The following is a 20,618-nucleotide window of genomic DNA, read 5'->3' as shown; positions in this document are numbered from 1 at the left end:
CCACTCAGGATTTTGTAGACTTCAATCATATCTCCCCTCAGCCGTCTCTTTTCCAAGCTGAAGAGCCCTAAACGTTTTAGTCTTTCCTCATACGAGAGGAGTTCCATCCCCTTTACCATCTTGGTCACTCTTCTTTGAACTTTTTCCAGCGCCACTATATCTTTTTTGAGATAAGGAGACCAGATGAGGTCGCACCATGGAGCGATACAGGGGTATTATAACATTCTTAGTCTTGTTAACCATCCCTTTTTTAATAATTTCAAGCATCCTATTTGTTTTGGCCTCCGCCACACATTGGGCAGAAGGTTTCATCGTATTATCTACGATGATACCCAGATCTTTTTCTTGGACGCTAATCCTGAAGGTGGACCCTAGCATCCGGTAACTGTGATTCAAGTTATTCTTCCCAATGTGCATCACTTTGCATTTGTCCACATTACACACAGGGAATCAGTAAATGGCATCCAAAGTTAGGCACTGTTAAAATCCCTACTATACAGCTCGCTTAGCATTTAATGCAGATTCCTGGGCCCAACTGTGGACGCAGGGTGCAAGGACTTGTGCCTGCCCAAAGCTGCCAACTGATTTATTTAATTTGATTTCTATCCTGTCCTCCCGGGAGCTCAGAATGGGTTACAAGCCAACATTCACAGTACACTTCTCCCTCCGTATTCGCTGTGATAGGGGATTAACAAACCCGTGAATACAGAAATACTGTGAATAACTTTTTCATATGTTATTCGATGTTTTCTATTAAAAACCATTGTGAATATGGTGAAACTGCGAATAACATGGTGGGAGACCTGGCCTGTTCCTGAAGGAGAGGCAAAACACAGTGAAGAAAGTGCTGGGAATCAGCGATTTTCTCTGTAAACGCTTGGAATCAGCGATTTCTCTATGCAAGCTGATGTAATTTGGTGGGAGGAGCCAGCAAGCTAAAAAACGTGACTAATTGAAACCACGGATGCTAAAACCATGAATACGGAGGGAGAAGTGTTTAAGAAATGCAGAGTGTGGTGTAGTGGTTTGAGCTACATCCTCAGCCTCCTGAGATTGTGGGTTCAAATCCCCAGTCAAGTCTCTAAATTTTCCACTGGGACAAATAGGGAAAAAGCTTGAGGACCTGATTTGCAACCTATTCTGAGCTCCTTTGGGAGGACCCTTCCGTGTGTCATGCTGATATTCTTACCATATTTATCCCCATCCTCTCCTTTGGCACTGATTCGCCTGCCGAGTACCTGGATGTGTTTCCCGCTCGTCCGGCTGTACAGCTGATAGAGCCGCAGCTGTTTTCTGCTCACATCATCTCGGGCTCTGGTCTGATTCTCCACATGTATCCGAAAATCCACATTCTCCTCAGCTACAAACACCTGGTGGGAGCAAGATAAGAGAGTCTTAGAAACATATCTTCTGTCACATTCAATTGCAAACCCTCAGGGAACAGGTAAATTACCTGAATGCCCTATATACTTGACTATGAGTTGAGAAATTTGTCCTGAAAAAAATGCATCTGAAAAACTGGGGTAAACGAAGACAGTGGCAACAAATGACATGCAAATGGGGTGCAGTTGGACCCACTCTTTATTGTGCAGAAACAGGACTCAACACAGGCTGTGTTTCGGCAAAAGCTATCATCAGGAGTCCACAAAAGGTCAATAAATCCCCTTACGAGATACAAAATAAAAGCTGTACATAATTTGGTATGTCTTCAAAGGTCGTTAAAGATTGCAGAGCCACAAATACTCTCAAACTAAAAGTACGAGTATTTTTGGTTTTATTGTCTCTAACAACTTTTGGAGAAGATGTACTGTATTATGTACAATCCTTGCCATTAATTAGCTTAGCTCTTATACACAGCTTTTATTCACTGTTTTGTATCCCGCAAGGGGATTTATTGGCCTTGTTTGAATGGCCAGTGTTGAGTCCTGTTTCTGCACAATAAAGAGTTGATAAAACTGCATCCCATTCTCATCCTTTGTTTGGTCCTACTGCATTTGTTTACTTTGGTTGCTCTTGGTTGGACTTCTTTTTGATCTTCTCGTTTTTGTGGTCTGAAAAACTGAGGTCATCTTATCCACGAGTAACACCCTATTGATCTAAAAAAATTAATCCCCCCCCAATCCCTGTCAGTGGCATGAGAATCTCTTCCTCCACCAGCCACAGTTCAGCATCTCAATTATTCCCTCCCCCTGTCATGTACATTCAAATCTCTCTTCCATAGAGCAGTGTTTCTCAACATGTAGTATGCGTACCCTTGGGGGGTATGTGAGTCACTTGGGGGTATGCGGTACTGGCTGCTGCTGAGGATATTGCCTGCTCGCCTGTCTGCTGAAGCTGCTGCCGGGGATCCCTCCATCCTGTCCACATTGTCCGCTGAAGATGCTACCAGGGATCCCTCCTTCCGGCCTGCCCATCTAATGATGCCGCCACCGGATTTCCTCCTTCCTGCCCGCCTCCCTCAACTGAAGTTGCTGCTGGGGATCCTTCCTTCCTGCCCGTCAGAGGAAAGTCTTCTGGATCAGTGGGGGGTGGGGGAGGTCCCAGTTACCTCCTTCAGCGGCACTTGTTGAGGGGGCACATAGCTGACCCGGAAACCTTCTCTCCGACGTTACTGAAGGCAGAAGAAGCAAGTGCGGCTTGAACAAGTAAGGGGACATGATCTGAGACAAAGGGAGAAAGCAAGAGGGGGAGGAGCACATTGGGACATAGGAGGGGCATGATTTTGAGACAAAAGCTGGAAGAGAGGGAAAGGGAGGGGTAGGGGGGCACAAACTCGACACAGAAGGAAGGGAGGGGGCACGAACATGGGACACAAAAGGGAGGGAGAAAGGGGGCACTAACTTGGGACATAGAAGGGACGGAATAGAAAGGAAGAATTGTTGGGCATGAGTGTGTGAGTGAAAGGGAAAAAGATGGTGCACATGGGGAAAGGAAGAAAGAGGAAAATTGAAAATTGGGCATAGAGAGAGAGGAGTGAGATAGAGATGCATGGGGAATAGAAGGATGAGAGGGAGAAATGTTGGATATGGTGGTGGAGAAGGAACAGAGGGACAGATTGAAGGGGAGGAATGTTGGGCATAGTGATGGAGGGAGAGATGTGGCATTGTGTAGGACAGGGGTGATAGAAAGAGAAATGGGCATGAGGCTGGTGGGCAGTGGTGAGAGGAATGGAGGAGTGGAGGAGTGGAGAAATGTTGGATGTGGCAGTAGAGGGGGTGGGAGAGATACCTGGATCTCTCAAGACCAGTGTCTCTCAAACTTTCTTGAGCCGGGGCATACTAAAGGTAGTGGCCACGGCTTGAAGCACCCAGAAATGCGCAGACGTCGCTGTGATGACATCATCACATCAACGTCCGCGCATATGCAAAGGCCCTCCAGATGGGCCCTGAGACACCAGTAGGGGGGTGCCAGCAGAGAAGAGGGCAAGAGAGAAGGAGGGGCACTGGTGCCAGCTGATTGCCTCCTGCTGTGTTTCTCAACTACTTCAAGCTAAACACCCCTAAGTCTAACAAATATCAACTGAGTACCCCAACCACAGACCTCCCTAGGCCCACCCAAGCTCTACCCCAGATCCCATCCCCTTTACTAATTGTAATGCAATTTTTCCATTCGATTTTCATGTATACACAATATGCACAGCAGATATAAATTCTCAAAACTGACATATTTCAATCACTATATTGAAAATAAAATCATTTTAACTACCGGCGATCCTTTGCAGGCTGCTGTAATTAGCTTTAAAAGGTGAGACTGGGAGGTCAGGGAGGGAAGCCAGAGGACGCTAGAGAGAAGGGAGAAACATGCAGGCCTTCGGCGAATTGGGCAGCGCTAGTGCTGTACCGCGTAGGAAAGTCAGCTGGCAGGCGCCTCTCTTCCTCCTCAGTGTGCCGCAAGACATTTGGAATCTCAGGAAGCACACTAGTGTGCTTTGGCACACAGTTTGAGATACACTGCTCAAGACAGATGGACAGTGAGAGAGAGAGAGAGAGGGAAACATGCTGCCAATAGGGGTAGAGGAGAGAGGAAAAAAGTTGGACTCATGGAGGGAGATAGAAAGAAGTTGGTTGGGGAAGGGAATGAGGTCCAGAGGAGAGGAAGCGTGCAGGAGGCAGAAAGAAAAAAATATTGGATGCAGAGTCAGAAGGAAGTGCAACCAGACTCATGAAATCACCAGACAACAAAGGTAGGAAAAATGATTTTATTTTCAATTTAGTGATTAAAATGTGTCAATTTTGAGAATTTATATCTGCTGTCTATATTTTGCACTATATTTTGACCTCCTTGAAAAAAAACCCGAATATAAATCTGTAGGCAGGCTCTATTACAGTGTATAGAAAGGTGTTTTAATAGAAAATGACATATGAAGATAGGTTTCATTGCTAACACAGCTCACAGATCTCTGGTTGCAACCAGCAGAGAGTCACTGAAATCTAACCAGAAGAACTGACCTACAAGCAAGATAAGGCAGTCGGTCCAGAAAAGGGAATTCAGTTGCACAGAATTCAACCAGGTATAAATTTGTACAAGCCATAAGTAATAAAAAGCACAGATATCTTTCACACAGTCACAAGATAAAAACAAAAGACTGTGGATGTGGATGTTCTGGAAGATGATTTATTATTCGCTCTTCACAATAAAAATACAAATAAAAGCCTGAATTTGTAATACACGTATGATTGTCCTGCTGGACCCTACACGGTCCGTGTTTCAATGAGATCGCCTTCCTCAGGGGTCCAGATGATGTAGGGTACACAGATGAGCTAAAAACAATGTATGTGTCTTTGAGCAGAAAAACGAAAATGGCTTGAAAGAAGCAGAGTGGCGCGTAAAATCGCACAATTACCAAATACATGAATGGTCATATTAATGAAGAAATCTTCTCTCAACAATGACAGGAGTTTTCAGTGACTCCCCTAGTTCATAACTTACAACACAATCGTTAAATATAACATCACACACATACTACCGTATATACTCGAATATAAACCGGGATTGTGGGGCCAAAAAAATTGGACAACTGGTTTACCGCAGGAATGGGGACAAGACCTTTTACCGCCCCGTGGGAGCGGTGAAAAGTCTAGCTCCTGTGGTAAAAAAAAATTGCTCCTCTTGCGCCTATTTTACCTTCAGGAGCCAGCCATGCCACGAGGAAGACAGAAGGAACCTAAAACTAAAGCCTGAGACCAATGTGATTTGAAGACTAAAATTACCAGACAACAAAAGGTAGAAAAAAAAAATTATTTTATATTAAGCCTATCAAAAAAAAGTCTTCAAAGACTCCAGCTAATCCAGAATACTGCAGCCAAGTTGATCTTTGCAAAACGCAAGTCTGACCATGTCTCCCCACTCCTAGCCAAACTTCACTGGCTCCCAGTGATTTCCAGAATCCATTTCAAATGCTCCTGCCTGGCTTTTAAGATCATTCATGGCATCCTTCCTCCCTTAATCCCACTATCTTATAACTCCTCGAGTCCTGACTCTACCAGACCCGCCCAAAGGTATAAACTATCCTTCCCCTCTCTACACTGTATTCGCTATGTAGGCAAACTGGGAAAATCCCTTCTCTTCAAAATCACAGGTCTTTGGAACGACCTTACTACCCCGCTGCGGAACCTGGGCTCCCTCCAATTATTCTGCAAGCAACTGAAAACCTGGCTTTTCACTAAAATGTAATTCTATCCCCCCTTACTCTTCTCTTCTATATATAAGTTCATGTAAACATTTTTTTAACTTCTCTTCCTATATTTTAAGTTCTTGTAAATCGTGCTGAGCTTCACATCCGTGGAGATGATGCGGTATATAAACTTAAGGTTTAGTTTAGTTTAGATTTGAAATATGTATCCTGCTAGAGCTGGTATTAGACATAACTGGGGACCGCAAAGCACAGGCTGTGCTTCTTTAGCTTCCAGCTGGCTTAGGGCTCTCTCTCTGACCAGGGGGCAGTTGCCCTAGTTGCTTTCCCCTAACACTATTCCTGCCATGTGTGACTGAAGTATTCTTTTAGTTTGATTTTTCTATATAGCATTCTGTAGTAATTTGGTTTGTTCAGTTTTCACAGTAGTGGAGGGGATACTTGTGAAAGGGAGGGGAGACAGGGATTTTGTTGATCCTTGTTCTATATTATATGTGTTTATAAAATGACAATTATACAGAATATTGTCTCATTTTATACTTTAATAAAATAAGTTCAGTATAAAATCATAACTATTTGAGGTTTGTGCAAATGAGATCTGACTGTTTGCAAGGCAGGGACGGGGATACGCTCATGGGGACGGGGTGGGAATGGTGATAAACTTTTCCCCATGTCATTCTCTACATGAGGCGAGTTGCGACCAGAGAAATTGATTTCATCCTCCATCATGATAACGCTCCGTGTCACACTTCTGGTACTGCAATTTCTGTCAAATAAAAACATTACGGTGTCTCCTCGTCCACCTTATTCACCGGATCTGGCATCGTGCAACTTCTGGCTCTTCCCCCCTAGTCAAAATGACCACGAAAAAGTAAACATTTGTAATCAATTCAGGACATGGAAGCAGCCACGACAATGCAACTGAAGACACTCAGAAAAGAGGACTTCCAGAACTGCTTCAGAAAGTGGCAGGAACGATGAGATAAGCGAGGGGGATTAATGACAATGTGTTTTTTACTGTAATAATTTTGAACACACTTCGTACATGTTTGACAGCATTTAAATACAATTTGCTGCCACCTCTGGTGTGCATGCTATTTCCTGTGCTAGAGCCCTCGGAGCATTCGATGCAGATTAATGCCAGCCCTAATTGGCTCTAATGCTGGCGTTAGCTTCTGTGTCTGAAGCAACGGAGCATAAGTGACTTGCCCAAGATCGCTGCAATCTGAGCCAGACTTCTCTGGTTGTCACCCACTGCTCTAACCACTATGCTACTCCTGCAATCTGTTGACTGTGCTCTAAAACTTTCCTTCTCTCATCTGCTGTTCAGTGCTATCATGAACAGACTATGCTCAAACATAGTCTCCGACCTACCATAGTGATTGGGAGAAGGTGTGCAGCTTTCCAAAAGTTTCTTTCTTTTGTTGCTAACAGAGTTCAAAAAAGCTTGGGATGAACACAGAGGATCTCTGATCAGAAAACAATGAGTATATATTGAAGGAACTTTGGCCAGTACTGGGCAGACTTGCACAGTCTGTGTCCCGTATATGGCCATTCAGTTGAGGATGGGCTGGGAAGGGCTTCAATGGCTGGGATGGTTTAGCTGGGATGGAGTGACAGAGACTCCAGTAGATAGAACCTAAGCACACTACCGGAGAGAGCTCTGGGTTTCTGGCCCAGAAATATCTAAGAAAAAGGACTATTTAAATTAAATGACTACCGTAATTTATAAAGCATGTACGGTTGGGCAGACTGGATGGATAATTCGGGTCTTTATTGCCGTCATTTACTATGTTACGATGCTCTTTGGCTGACTACTACGGTAGGTGTGAAAAAAGCAATTTTTTAGCCCGTCCTCCCAAAGGAGCCCAGAACGGGTTACAAAGTACATCTTTTTGAATACTTCTTCTAAGAAGCAGGAATCTGAGCCTCAGCCAAGAGTAGAACCCAGATCCTACTTGGCAGTGCAGCCTATTAATAAACCAGTTGGGTCACACGCTAAGCCATACCTTTAATCTGTGTTGATTCCTCCATGTGCTGGTCTTTGCATGGCTCTTTCTGATCTGGTTCAGATAAGCCTGAATAAATACAAAGTCTTACACACGGGTAGCGTATCCTGAGACATGCTTCCATTACTCCTACCTCTTCCATCTGCAGAGCCAAAATCTAGATCAAATTGCTTTTATGCTACAGCTAACTTTTCAAGAATTGATTTCCTTAAGTGCTTCTGAGCTACCGCAGTGAATGCAATTCAAGGTCATTCACTTGCTGGAAAGGCACTGGGCAGCTTAGGTGGCCATCAGCAAACAAGCACTCATGCTAATCAAGAGAGCACATACAATGCCCTCAGAAACCTCAACGATCGAAGCTGGTTCCCTTCATTCCAGTAACAGACGTCAAGCCCTTGGGGACTCTGATCCAACCCAATCAGATTTATTTCTTCAGCTCTCTTCTCACAGAATTCCAGAATGGATTGCCTTATACATTACATAGGCTACATATCTCTAAATACTTATGGAGACAGGTTTAAAGAGCAACATGACCATCCCTCAGGTTTGCTTTACTCTCATTAGGCAGATACAGCTGTTCCATTTGTACTAGGGATGTGCATTCATTAAAGCACATTCAGTTTGTTAGCCTACCTTAAACATTTTCTTATATGCAAAATAGATTTCATAAGCTTTATTCTATGAATTAGCAAATATATAATTCATTTGTGTTTGTTAAAAAGTTCTAAAATGAGCTCAAAAAGCTAATTAAACTGAACCCATGAAATGAACCAAAAACTCCTGAGAATTGGGGGAGGGGATGGGGGGGGGAAGCAGTGTTTTATTGCATTTCCCAACATGCGGTATCACCCGTCAATTTCTCATCCTGCTGAATTGCTAATGAGGGAGCTTCAGAACTGCCAAGGGGGGAGTGATTTTCAAATGGGAGATTTTCAGTCCCTCTATGATCCATGCCACTCCTGCCTCCTGCTCTTTCAGGCTAGAAACGTCACAGCTGGCTCTTCCTTCTATTCATCTCGTCATGAGAAAAACAAAAGGAAGTTTCATCATGCTCAGAGCACAGTGAGCAGTTGCAGGATAGGCTCCAGTGTGCTGGGCTGGACATTTTTAACTCTTATGTCGAAAAACAGGAGACTCTCACCAATATGAGAGAGTTGGAAGCCCGGAGATATCACACCGGCCAGAAATGCAATTAGTAATGAAATACAGTTATTTGATTTGATATACTGCCATTTTTAACCATTCCCATGCTCAAAAGTCAAATCAAAGCGGTGTACAATATTTCAAATAAAAACATAACAAGGGGAGGGGACACGAACAAATTAACCAAACTAGACCCAAGAGGACAAAAAGGGCAGTTTTTAGCATTTACCGATCATAATTTCACGTCACCTACAAGCAGTTAATTTTTTAACAATACAGAAGGCCACTTTCCAACCCCCCTATCTCCTCTACAAAAGAAGAATACAACAAAAACAGTGTTCATTTACAAGTTAGGAATCTAGTGCAAAGATGAAACACTATAGATTCTTCAATTGGCAAAAGTCATCCAGTGGATCCCAAACCCTTGTCAACTGCTTTCTTCATATTTACGCAAAAAAACACGCATTGAAAGACAGAGCAGCACCATTCTTCCATTCTGAGAAACCCATAAGAATGTGCAAAAGCCTAGCTTTGCCTTCTTGCAGCAGGGGAGGCAACACAGAATAATAACTTCTCCTCGAGTGTTAAAACATCTTGAATTCGGTGCCAGACCAAACCCCAGAAAGCTTTTACAGATAACACGATAAAAGGTTCCCGTAGCTGACTTCCAAGTCCAACATAGGCTAGACCCATAACAGACAATCTAGAGACTTTATAAGGGGTCCATAATGTCCAACGGCCTACAAACTTTATCCCAAAATACCTTCCACAGCTCCTCATCAAAGTCATGCTCCCATGTAACACATTAACTCCTTGTGATTAACAGCAGATGTTATCTTTGACTGCCCTATAAGTCCTTCACAAAAATCACGCAGTCGCTAGTCCACAATTTTCACCCATTCCAAACAACTAAGAACATAAGAAAAGCCTTACTGGGTCAGCCCAATGATCCATCAAGCCAAATAGCATGTTCACACGGTGGCCCATCCAGGTCCCTAGTACCTGGCCAAAACCCAAGGAGTAGCAATATTCCTTGCTACCGATCCAGGGCAAGCAGTGGCTTCCCCCATGTCTTTCTCAATAACAAACTATGGACTTTTCCTCCAGGAACTTGTCCAAACTTTTCTTAAAACCAGCTACGCTATCCACTCTTGCCACAACCTCTGGCAATGCGTTCCAAAGCTTAACTATTTTCTAAGTGAAAACATATTTCTTCCTATTAGTTTTAAAAGTATTTCCCTGTAATTTCATCAAGTGTCCTCTAGGATGTAAAGGTGGTCAGTCTTTCACTAAAGCTCCAAGATTAAACATGGTGGCTCCTCTGAGCTTTAGTGAAAGACTGACCACCTTTACATCCTTATAATTAGCGAAACGCTGGCCATCGTCGATGTGTTGTGTGCTTTTGTTTTCCACCTTTGATAAGTACTGCTCCACCATGATGATTTAAGCATCAGTTGCTAATTTATTTGCCTGGCGAATTAATGGTAAAGTGGACACCTCTTTATTTGCATTGCACAAGGCTTTTTCTTAAGTGAAATATTAAACGAGGAGGTTTTTTATGCCAATAATTTAAATGTACCCCGATTAGCCTCCACTTGAGGGGGGATCTGAGGCTTTTTCCTACCTCGTGGTAATTTTCATGGTAAAAGCTTTTTTGAGGTGCTCATTTAGAGGTCTCCATTTTTAGTTCCAATTCCAGTGAAGATAACTATATAAGTATTTTCTTAATAGCTCCGCTGGTTTTTCATGTTTTATATGTTTACTGTGCTGTGAACTTGATTGAGAATGTAGTTAGATATTGTTTTCTCAAGTGGGCTTGTGTTGGGTTGGCTAGGGGAAGATATCAGTGTCAGAAATGGTATTTCATGCTGATGAGTCAGAGAAAATGAAACAAATCTCTGTAACACTGGAAGATGTAATTATGTAATTTGACAAACTGAATAGTGGCGAATGGCCTGGATCTGATGATATACATTAGAGAATGACACGGTGACGGTTTACCCGCGGCCACCGCATTTAAGCCGCGGGTCACCGCCGAAAACGGGGAAGAAAACTAGCAGTCGCTGCGGTGACGGGGACAAGGCCATTCACCGACCGCGGAAACGGTGAACAGGTTTGTCCCCGCGGGCCAATGTACCCCCTTCTAGGAACCGCTATTTACCGCCCGACGCCCGATTCACCCCCCCAGCAGGACCGCTCGCACCCCCACCCCGAATGACCGCTCGCACGCGCTCCCACCCGCACCCGCGATCGGAGCAAGAGGGAGCCCAAGCCCTCTTACCCGGCCGACTCCCCGACGTCCGATACATCCCCCCCCCGGCAGGACCACTCGCACCCCCACCCCGAAGGACCGCCGACTTCCCGACAATATCGGGCCAGAAGGGAGCCCAAACCCTCCTGGCCACGGCGACCCCCTAACCCCACCCCGCACTACATTACGGGCAGGAGGGATCCCAGGCCCTCCTGCCCTCGACGCAAACCCCCCTCCCCCCCAACGACCGCCCCCCCCAAGACCCTCCGACCCCCCCCCCAGCCGACCCGCGATCCCCCTGGCGACCCCCACGACCCCCCCCCCCCCCTTCCCCGTACCTTTGGTAGTTGGCCGGACGGACGGGAGCCAACCCCGCCTGTCCGGCAGGCAGCCAACGAAGGAATGAGGCCGGATTGGCCCATCCATCCTAAAGCTCCGCCTACTGGTGGGGCCTAAGGCGCGTGGGCCAATCAGAATAGGCCCTGGAGCCTTAGGTCCCACCTGGGGGCGCGGCCTGAGGCACATGGGCCCAACCCGACCATGTGCCTCAGGCCGCGCCCCCAGGTGGGACCTAAGGCTCCAGGGCCTATTCTGATTGGCCCACGCGCCTTAGGCCCCACCAGTAGGCGGAGCTTTAGGATAGATGGGCCAATCCGGCCTCATTCCTTCGTTGGCTGCCTGCCGGACAGGCGGTTTTGGCTCCCGTCTGTCCGGCCAACTACCAAAGGTACGGGGAAGGGGGGTGGGGGGGTCGTGGGGGTCGCCAGGGGGGTCGCGGGTCGGCTGGGGGGGGCGGTCGTTGGGGGGAGGGGGGTTTGCGTCGAGGGCAGGAGGGCCTGGGATCCCTCCTGCCCGTAATGTAGTGCGGGGTGGGGTTAGGGGGTCGCCGTGGCCAGGAGGATTTGGGCTCCCTCCTGGCCCGATATTGTTGGGGAGTCGGCGGTCCTTCGGGGGGAGGGATGTATCGGACGTCGGGGGGGGGGGGCATCAGGCTTTCAGGATTCGGACAGACCTTCAAGGGGGGACAGTGCAGGGAAGTCAGGGAATTTATATTAATTAATTTTTTCTCTGCGTGTTTTGTTTTTGTATAGTTATTAACAAATATTTAACTAAGTTTTAAAGTTTTAAAGAATGTTTCCTTTATACGTAAATAAAGAAAAGTGAATGGGATTGCAGTGGCGGTGACGGGGCGGTGAATGGGGTGGCAGTGGCGGTGACGGGGCGGTGAAGAGGATGGTGAGACGGGGACGGGGCGGTGACAGGGATGGTGAGACGGGGACGGGGCGGTGACGGGGATGGTGAGACGGGGACGGGGCGGTGACGGGGACCAATTTTTTCACCGTGTCATTCTCTAATATACATCCCAGAGGTACTGATAGAATTGAAAAATGAACTTGCAGAGCTATAGCAATGTTACTTACCGTAACAGTTGTTATCCAGGGACAGCAGGCAGCTATTCTCACTAGTGGGTGATGTCATCAGACAGAGCCCCGGTACGGACGTCTCACAAGCACGTGTTGCTTGTAGAAACTTAAAGTTTCTAGATGCCCGCACCGCGCATGCGCCGGTGCCTTCCTACCCGGAGATCCGGGCGTGTCTCCTCAGTTCAGGTAGCTAGCCTGAGAAGCCAACCCAGGGGAGGTGGGTGGGACGTGAGAATAGCTGCCTGCTGTCCCTGGATAACAACTGTTACGGTAAGTAACATTGCTTTATCCCAGGACAAGCAGGCAGGTATTCTCACTAGTGGGTGACCTCCAAGCTAACCTCAGTGGGATGGAGGGGGAGTTGGCGACTTAAGAGAATAAATTTTTCAATACTGTTTGGCCAAACTGTCCATCCCGTCTGGAGAGGGTATCCAGACAATAATGTGAGGTGAATGTGTGAACCGAGGACCAGGTGGCAGCCTTGCAAATTTCCTCGATTGGTGTTGATCTGAGGAATGCTACTGAGGCTGCCATTGCTCTGACCTTATGGGCTGTGACCTTACAAGGAAGTGATAATCCAGCCTGGGCATAGCAGAAAGAGATACAAGCCGCCATCCAGTTAGAGATGGTGCGCTTTGATACGGGTCTTCCCAACTTGTTAGGGTCGAAGGAGACAAAAAGTTGAGGAGTGGTTCTGTGTGGCTTGGTGCGATCCAGGTAGAAAGCCAAGGCACGTTTACAGTCTAGAGTGTGAAGGGCCGATTCTCCGTGGTGAGAATGAGGCTTAGGGAAGAATACTGGAAGTACAATGGATTGGTTGAGATGAAATTCGGAGACCACCTTAGGCAGGAATTTCGGGTGAGTGCGGAGGACCACCTTGTCATGGTGGAATACTGTGAATGGTGGGTCCGCCATCAATGCCTGGAGTTCGCTGACTCTGCGAGCGGACGTAAGGGCTACAAGGAAAAGCACTTTCCAGGTGAGATACTTCAGAGGGGCCCTGTTGAGTGGTTCAAACGGGGGCTTCATGAGGTGGGAAAGGACTACATTGAGGTCCCAAACCACTGGGGGTGGTTTGAGAGGAGGGTTAACATGGAAGAGTCCTTTCATAAATCTGGCGACCACCGGATGGGCCGAGAGGGGTTTCTCTTGTAGAGGCTGGTGGAACGCCGCAATAGCGCTCAGGTGGACTCGTATGGATGTGGACTTGAGCCCAGATTGAGATAGGTGCAGGAGATAGTCCAGCACGGAGGATAAGGAAGCTCGCTGAGGTTCCTTTGACTTAGAAACGCACCATGAGGAGAATCTGGTCCATTTCTGGGAGTAGCATTGTCGAGTGGCGGGCTTCCTGGAAGCTTCCAAGACCTCCCTCACTTCTTGTGAGAATTGGTGAGGGGTTACGTTGAGAGGAACCAAGCTGTCAGGTGGAGAGACTGCAGGTTGGGATGAAGTAGTGATCCTTGATGTTGAGTAAGTAGTGAAGGAAACACTGGAAGTGGTACTGGTTCCCTGCTGCTGAGTTGAAGTAGGAGGGAGAACCAAGGTTGTCTGGGCCACCGAGGAGCTATTAGGATCATGGTGGCCCGTTCGAGTTTCAGCTTGACCAGAGTCTTCTGGATCAGCGGGAATGGTGGGAACGCATATAGAAATCGTTTCCCCCAGTTCAGTAGAAAAGCATCTGCCTCGAGGCGCTGAGGAGTGTAGATCCTGGAGCAAAACTGAGGCAGTTTGGCGTTGTGGGGAGCCGCAAAGAGGTCTATCTGAAGCGTCCCCCATTGCGTGAAGATTTGGTGAAGGGGGTTGGAATGGAGAGTCCATTCGTGCGGTTGTAGCAGACGGCTTAGTTTGTCTGCTAGGACGTTGTTCTCCCCCTGGATGTATACTGCTCTGAGTAGGGCGTTGTGGCGCACCGCCCAGTCCCAGACTCGTAGAGCTTCCTGGCAAAGGAGGGACGAGCCCGTGCCCCCTTGCTTGTTGATGTAATACATGGCAGCCTGATTGTCTGTGCGAATGAGGATTACCATGTCGTGAAGTAGATGTTGGAAAGCTTGGAGCGCATTGAAGATGGCTCTGAGTTCCAGTAGATTGATTTGGTGTAGTCTTTCCGCACTGGTCCAGAATCCTTGGGTGCGGAGACCCTCCAGGTGGGCCCCCCATGCGTAATTCGACGAATCGGTTGTGAGAACTTTCTGATGGGGGGGAGAGTGCATCAGCAAACCTCTGGATAGATTCGAAGAGGTCATCCACCAAAGTAGAGACTGCCGAAGAGCAGGTGTGACTACGATGCGTTTGGATAGTGGATCGGATGTCTGATTCCACTGTGATGCCAGGGTCCACTGGGGGATCCTGAGGTGGAGTCTGGCAAAGGGTGTCACGTGTACTGTGGAGGCCATATGGCCCAGGAGCACCATCAGTTGTCTCGCCGGTATGGTTTGGTGAGTGACCACCGACTGGCAGAGATGAAGAAGAGACTCCATGCGTTGCCGGGGCAGGAATGCTCGGAGTCGGGTGGTGTCCAGGACCGCTCCGATGAAGGGGAGGGACTGGGTGGGTTGTAGATGGGACTTGGAGAAGTTGATCTCGAAGCCCAAATTCTGGAGGGAGTAGGTTGTAGCCAAGGCCGCCGAAGTGACCTCTGGGGCTGACGGGGCCTTGATGAGCCAGTCGTCGAGGTATGGAAAGACCTGTAGACCCCTGTCCCGGAGTGCTGCGGCCACTACCACCAGGCACTTTGTGAAGACTCTGGGGGATGAAGATAGGCCGAATGGTAGCACTCGATACTGTAGGTGCAGATTTCCCACCCGAAATCTGAGGAACTTTCGGGAGGCCGGGTGAATGGGGATGTGAGTGTAGGCCTCCTTGAGATCCAAGGAGCATAACCAGTCGTTCTGCTCGAGGAGGGGGTATAGAGAAGCCAAAGTCAACATGCGAAACTTCTCTTTGACCAGGAACTTGTTGAGGGCCCGAAGGTCTAAAATGGGTCGCAGGTCGCCCGTTTTCTTCGGGACGAGGAAGTACCGGGAGTAAAACCCTCGGTTCAATTGGTCTGACGGGACCGTCTCGACAGCCCGAAGCTGAAGTAAGGTTTGGACTTCCTGAAGAAGAAGGGCGGTCTGCGTCGAGCTTGAAGGATACTCTCTTGGAGGATGGTCCGGGGGGACCCGGTGGAATTGAAGAGAGTATCCTTCTCTTATGATGGAGAGGACCCATAGGTCCGTGGTTATGGCCTCCCATCGGTGGTAAAAAAGATGGAGGCGGCCCCCTATGGGAGAGGCCGAGGTTATGCTCCCGGGAGGGGCGTCAAAAGGGCTGGGGAGCCTTAGGTACAGCCGGTGGCTGGAGTTTTTGCTGAGACTTCTGGGGGGGTTGTCTCTTCGCAGGCTGTCTCGCAGCGGGCGTTTGTCTGGGCATGTAACGCCGCTGGTAAATCAGGGGTGGCCTGGAAGGTCGAGACTGTTGAGGTTTGGGTTTGGGCCGTAGGATGGATTGAAAGGATTTTTCATGATCCGACAGCTTCTTGGTAACAGTTTCGATAGACTCATCGAACAGGTCAGCTCCAGCACATGGTACGTTGGCGAGTCTGTCCTGTAGGTTGGGGTCCATATCGATAGTACGGAGCCATGCCAGGCGACGCATAGCTACCGCGCTTGCGGCGGCGCGTGCCGAGAGTTCGAATGCATCGAAGGAGGATTGCATCAGCTGGAGTCGTAATTGGGAGAGGGAGGCTACCACTTCCTCGAACTCGAATCGAGCTTGGTTGTCTATGAACGGAGTGAACTTGCGGAGTACCGGCAAGAAGAACTCCAGATAGGAAGAGAAAAAGAAGTTGTAGTTTAGCACCCGTGACGCCATCATGGAGTTTTGGTAGAATTTTCTACCAAATTTGTCCATCGTTCTTCCCTCTCGGCCCGGCGGTACAGAGGCGTAGACCTGGGAGGGATGAGAGCGTTTAAGGGAGGACTCGACCAGTAGGGATTGGTGGGAGAGTTGGGGGCCCTCGAACCCTTTATGGTGCACGATGCGGTATCGAGCATCGAGTTTGCTGGGGATCGCCGGTATGGAATACGGCGTTTCGAAGCACTGCATGAAGGTCTGGTCCAGTAATTTATGCAAGGGGAGCCGAAGCGACTCCGTTGGAGGGTTAGGTAAGTGCATGGTGTCCAGATACTCTTTGGAGTATCTGGAGCCCGTGTCAAGGGTCACATCCAGATCATCCGCCATTTGTCGGAGGAATGATGAGAAGGACAATTGTTCCGCCAGCGTCGGTCTGTGGGACGGGCTGGAGGAGGATGAGGCCTCCAGGTCCGTGGACATCGGGGAGTGACAAGGAGAATCGGGTACCGGTGTCTCCTCGTACTCCGGGCCCCTCGGAGGGGACACCTCTGATGAGGAGTATCCCCTACGTTGCAGTTTTTTCTGCGGTGACACCTCCGAATGGCGTGAGGAGTGCCAGGATGAGTGTCTCGATCGGTGCCCGTCTCGGTGGCGGGACGGGGATCGGGATCGTCTGTGCATCGCATGGTCTCCCGAGGCCCCCAAGTGAATAGGGCTGGAAGCGGTGGATCGCAACTGGGTTTGCGATGCGGGTTCTTGCGATGCTACCCAAGTCTGGTAAGGAGTACGGAAGAACTCTTCCTGACTATGCCCAGGGCTTCGAGTATCGAGCGGAGGTCTGGTCCCATGTTGGCGCGGAGGCGTAATGGGTTCTAATGGCGGCATATCGGTAAGCGAGGCTTGCCGCGTGGGCATCGCCGCCCTCCCCCGTTCGTCCTCGTCGGTTGTCGAGGTCGAACGGTGTGGGGGAGGGGGAGGGGGAGGGGGCGGACCGCCCCTTTGGATCGGTACCGGGAGGTCACCCTGTATGGCAGCGATGAGCCCGGGTCCGATGGTCTGCATGAGCTCAACGAATTGAGCTTCCAGCACGGACCGTAGCGAAGCCGATAGGGAGGGATCCGCACCGAAAGGGGGTCCTCCTGCACGGACATCGCGCTCCTTCGAGGTCGAGTGCTTCTGCTTAGTAGCTTTCGGCACTTTGATGACCATTGGTGGCACTGTGGAAGGAAGAGGTACCTGAACCGAGGAGACCGGGGCAGGCACCGACGTCGAGCTCGTGGATGGTGTCGGGGTGAGCGATGCCGGTTTCACCACACTCGATGCAGGGGTGGTCGATGCCGGTTTCGCCCGAACCGGGGAGGTATCAGATGAAGTGGAGGCTGTGGGATCCTTAGCTGCGTCCATCTTGAACATCGATTCCCACAATAGGCAACGCCGCTTGAATGAGCGTGCCGTAAGGGTAGAGCAAGGCCCGCACGATTTCGGGATGTGGTCAGGGCCCAAACACTGCAAACAGCGCCAGTGAGGGTCCGTGAGTGAAATCGCGCGTTGGCACTTGCTGCACTTTTTAAACCCGGTGATTGGCCGGGACATAGGCCGGAAAATCTCCGCCGCGAGGTCGAAGCCAGTGGGCCTGAGCCACGTGGCCGGCCCGTTCGACCCGCCGGAGGAAATAATCTTCTTTTTTTTTTTTTTTTTTTTTTGAAAAAGAAAAGAACTGTTAACTGTAATTAAAAGAAAACGAAAACGCGGACAAGGAAGGCAAATTTAACTGAATTCAGCTAGCGCATGAAGAAGTTGAACTTCTCAGCTCCGCGGAAAAGAAAGAACTGAGGAGACACGCCCGGATCTCCGGGTAGGAAGGCACCGGCGCATGCGCGGTGCGGGCATCTAGAAACTTTAAGTTTCTACAAGCAACACGTGCTTGTGAGACGTCCGTACCGGGGCTCTGTCTGATGACATCACCCACTAGTGAGAATACCTGCCTGCTTGTCCTGGGATAATAGTAATTTCTTCATTCAATGTGTAATTAAGCTCTAGAATTTGTTGCCAGAGAATGTGGTAAAAGCTGTTAGCTTAGCAGGGTTTAACAAAGGTTTGGATAATTTCCAGTCCATAAGCCATTATTAAAACCAACTTGGGGAAATCCACTGCTTATCCCTAGGATAAACAACATAAATCCTGCTTTACTCCTTGGGACCTTGCCAGGTACTTGTGTCCTGGGTTGGCCACTGTTGGAAACAGGATACCGGGCTTGATTTACCTTTGGTTTGTCCTAGTATGGCAACTCTTATGTTCTTACTAGTATTTTAGCCCGTTACATAAACGGGTGCTAGAATATATGTCTGTCTGTCTTTCCTTATTTCTGTCTCTCTCTCCCTCCCGCTGTCTTTCTTTCTGTCTGTCTCTCTCCCTGGCCCCCTTTGTCTGTCTGTCTTTCTGTGTCTCTCCCTGCCCCTGTGCCTTTCTTCTTTTCTTTCTGTCTCCCTTCCTCCCACTGTCTGTCTTTCTTTCTATCTATCTGTCTGTCTCTCTCCCTGCCTCCTATGCAGCAGCATTTCTCTCCCTCCACTTCCCTGTGCAGCAGCCACAGCAGCATTCCCTCCCCCTCCATTTCCATCCCCCCACACTACTTCCCTGTGCAGCAGCAGCGTTTCCCCCTACCCCCCTTTTCCCTTCCCACGGTCTGGCCGGCTCCCTTAGTCCCATTCCGCCCCCCCCTTCCCTTCCTGCGGACCAACAAACCTGCGACTCCAGCAGCGTCTGCAGCACTATACACACGCTGCTTCAGGGCCTTCTACTGCCCTGATTTGCTCTGCTGCGTCTCTGATGATGTCATCAGGGACGTGCCAGAGTAAATCAGGGTAGTAGAAGGCTCCGAAGCAGCGTATGTAGAGTGCTGCAGACACTGCTGGAGTCGCAGGTTTGTAGTCGGGACCGCAGGAAGGGAAGGGGGGGGGGCGGGAAGGGACTAAGTGAGTCGGTCGGATCGCAGGAAGGGAAGGGGGGGTGGCAAGGGACTAAGTGAGCCTTACCGATCGTGTGGAGAGCAGGGAGTCCAGCACTGGCGGCCAGTCCTGCGAGTGTAGGTAGGGGCTGGGGACTCATGCATGCGCACTCCTGCGGCTAAGGACCTACATCTCATGGGTCAGGGAAAATGGAACACGCAAGTAGGAGTGCGCATGCGCGGCTAGGGTTTTATTATATAGGATGAGCTCTATTTACATATGATGGAAGCAGAACATGCACATATAGGGATAGGAAAGAGCTGAGAGGCTAGATAAACCGAAATGGGATTGTGGAATAGGTGAGAATGTAGGTGTGTAAATGAAACTGGGGAGGAACAAAAGCTGTATAGGGAGTAAGAGAAGAAGAAAGAGGCTGGGTGCAAGGAAAGGCTGAATGACATAGGGTTGGTGAGGACATGAGAATCAAAGGGCAAGTCAAAGAGGACTTGGAAGAGAGGGAGTTCACAGGGAACTTGGGAAGAGGTAAAAAACAGGGGGCAATAGGAGGCTGTGAAAAGAGAGAGGGCTGAGGAGAGGGTGATAGTGAGAGATGGAAAGCTGGAGAGAAGCATAAAGAGGGAAAAAGAAATGGATGGTGAGAAAAGGGGAGGGGTGTGTGGAAACAGTTGAAAGGGGAAGACCACAGTCAGAGACAATGTGGAAAAGGAAGGGAAGAAATAAAAAGGAGATCCTGGAAAAGAAGTTAGAAAAGAAGAAAGATGAAAGATTGGGACCAACATGATGGGGGAAAAAATGTCCAGACATCAAAGGTAGAACTTCCCCCCCCCAAACATTCTCAGGTCGATATTCAACATCTCTTTTAAACTCTGGCCAATGCAGAACTAAATCCAGATATTCAGTGCCTGGTGCTGAGTAACTGAAACACAAAACAAAGTGGGATTGTAGTAAGAAATTTGTCAAATGATCTAACCAAACCGTATCGACCCTTCCCAGATCCCGACGCGTACTATATCTATCAACCTTGTAATCTCCCTGGGAATGCCAAGGTTAATTTCTTGTTGTAAACCGCCTAGAACTGAAAGGTATTGGGATAGAAGACATCAATGTAATGTAATGTAATTACAAGACAATTCTCAAAGTAAATGGTGGTCAAGGACAGTGGCGTACCAAGGGGGGGCAGGGGGCAGTCCGCCTCGGGTGCACACCCCAAAGGGGTGCACAGCCAGCCACCCTCCCTATTCTGCCACTGCTGCTTTCCTTAACCAGCAGCAGCGGCAGTAAACTTTAACTCAGAGGCTCCGTGGCCCAACTTGTGCTCCCTCCGGCGGATGTTTAGCTTCTGGCTGGCTCCCCCGC

The 20,618-nt window shown here is 48.8% G+C and overlaps 1 protein-coding gene across 3 annotated transcripts in view; it reads right to left on the bottom strand.

Annotated features, from left to right (window-relative positions):
* Positions 1-20,618, bottom strand: part of FGF18 (fibroblast growth factor 18) — a 113,992-nt gene that overhangs the window by 47,185 nt on the left and 46,189 nt on the right. For 2 of the 3 annotated variants that reach the window (XM_033926906.1, XM_033926905.1), the window contains exon 3: positions 1,190-1,370. In XM_033926906.1, the coding sequence (XP_033782797.1) occupies positions 1,190-1,370 (181 nt within the window). The remainder of the gene's footprint in view (positions 1-1,189; positions 1,371-20,618) is intronic. The other variant, XM_033926907.1, reaches the window with a different exon arrangement.

Source organism: Geotrypetes seraphini, chromosome 18 (genome assembly GCF_902459505.1).
Source record: "Geotrypetes seraphini chromosome 18, aGeoSer1.1, whole genome shotgun sequence".
Taxonomy (NCBI): domain Eukaryota; kingdom Metazoa; phylum Chordata; class Amphibia; order Gymnophiona; family Dermophiidae; genus Geotrypetes; species Geotrypetes seraphini.
Note: the sequence above shows the minus strand (reverse complement) of the source record. Positions and strands in the feature narration are given on the sequence as shown.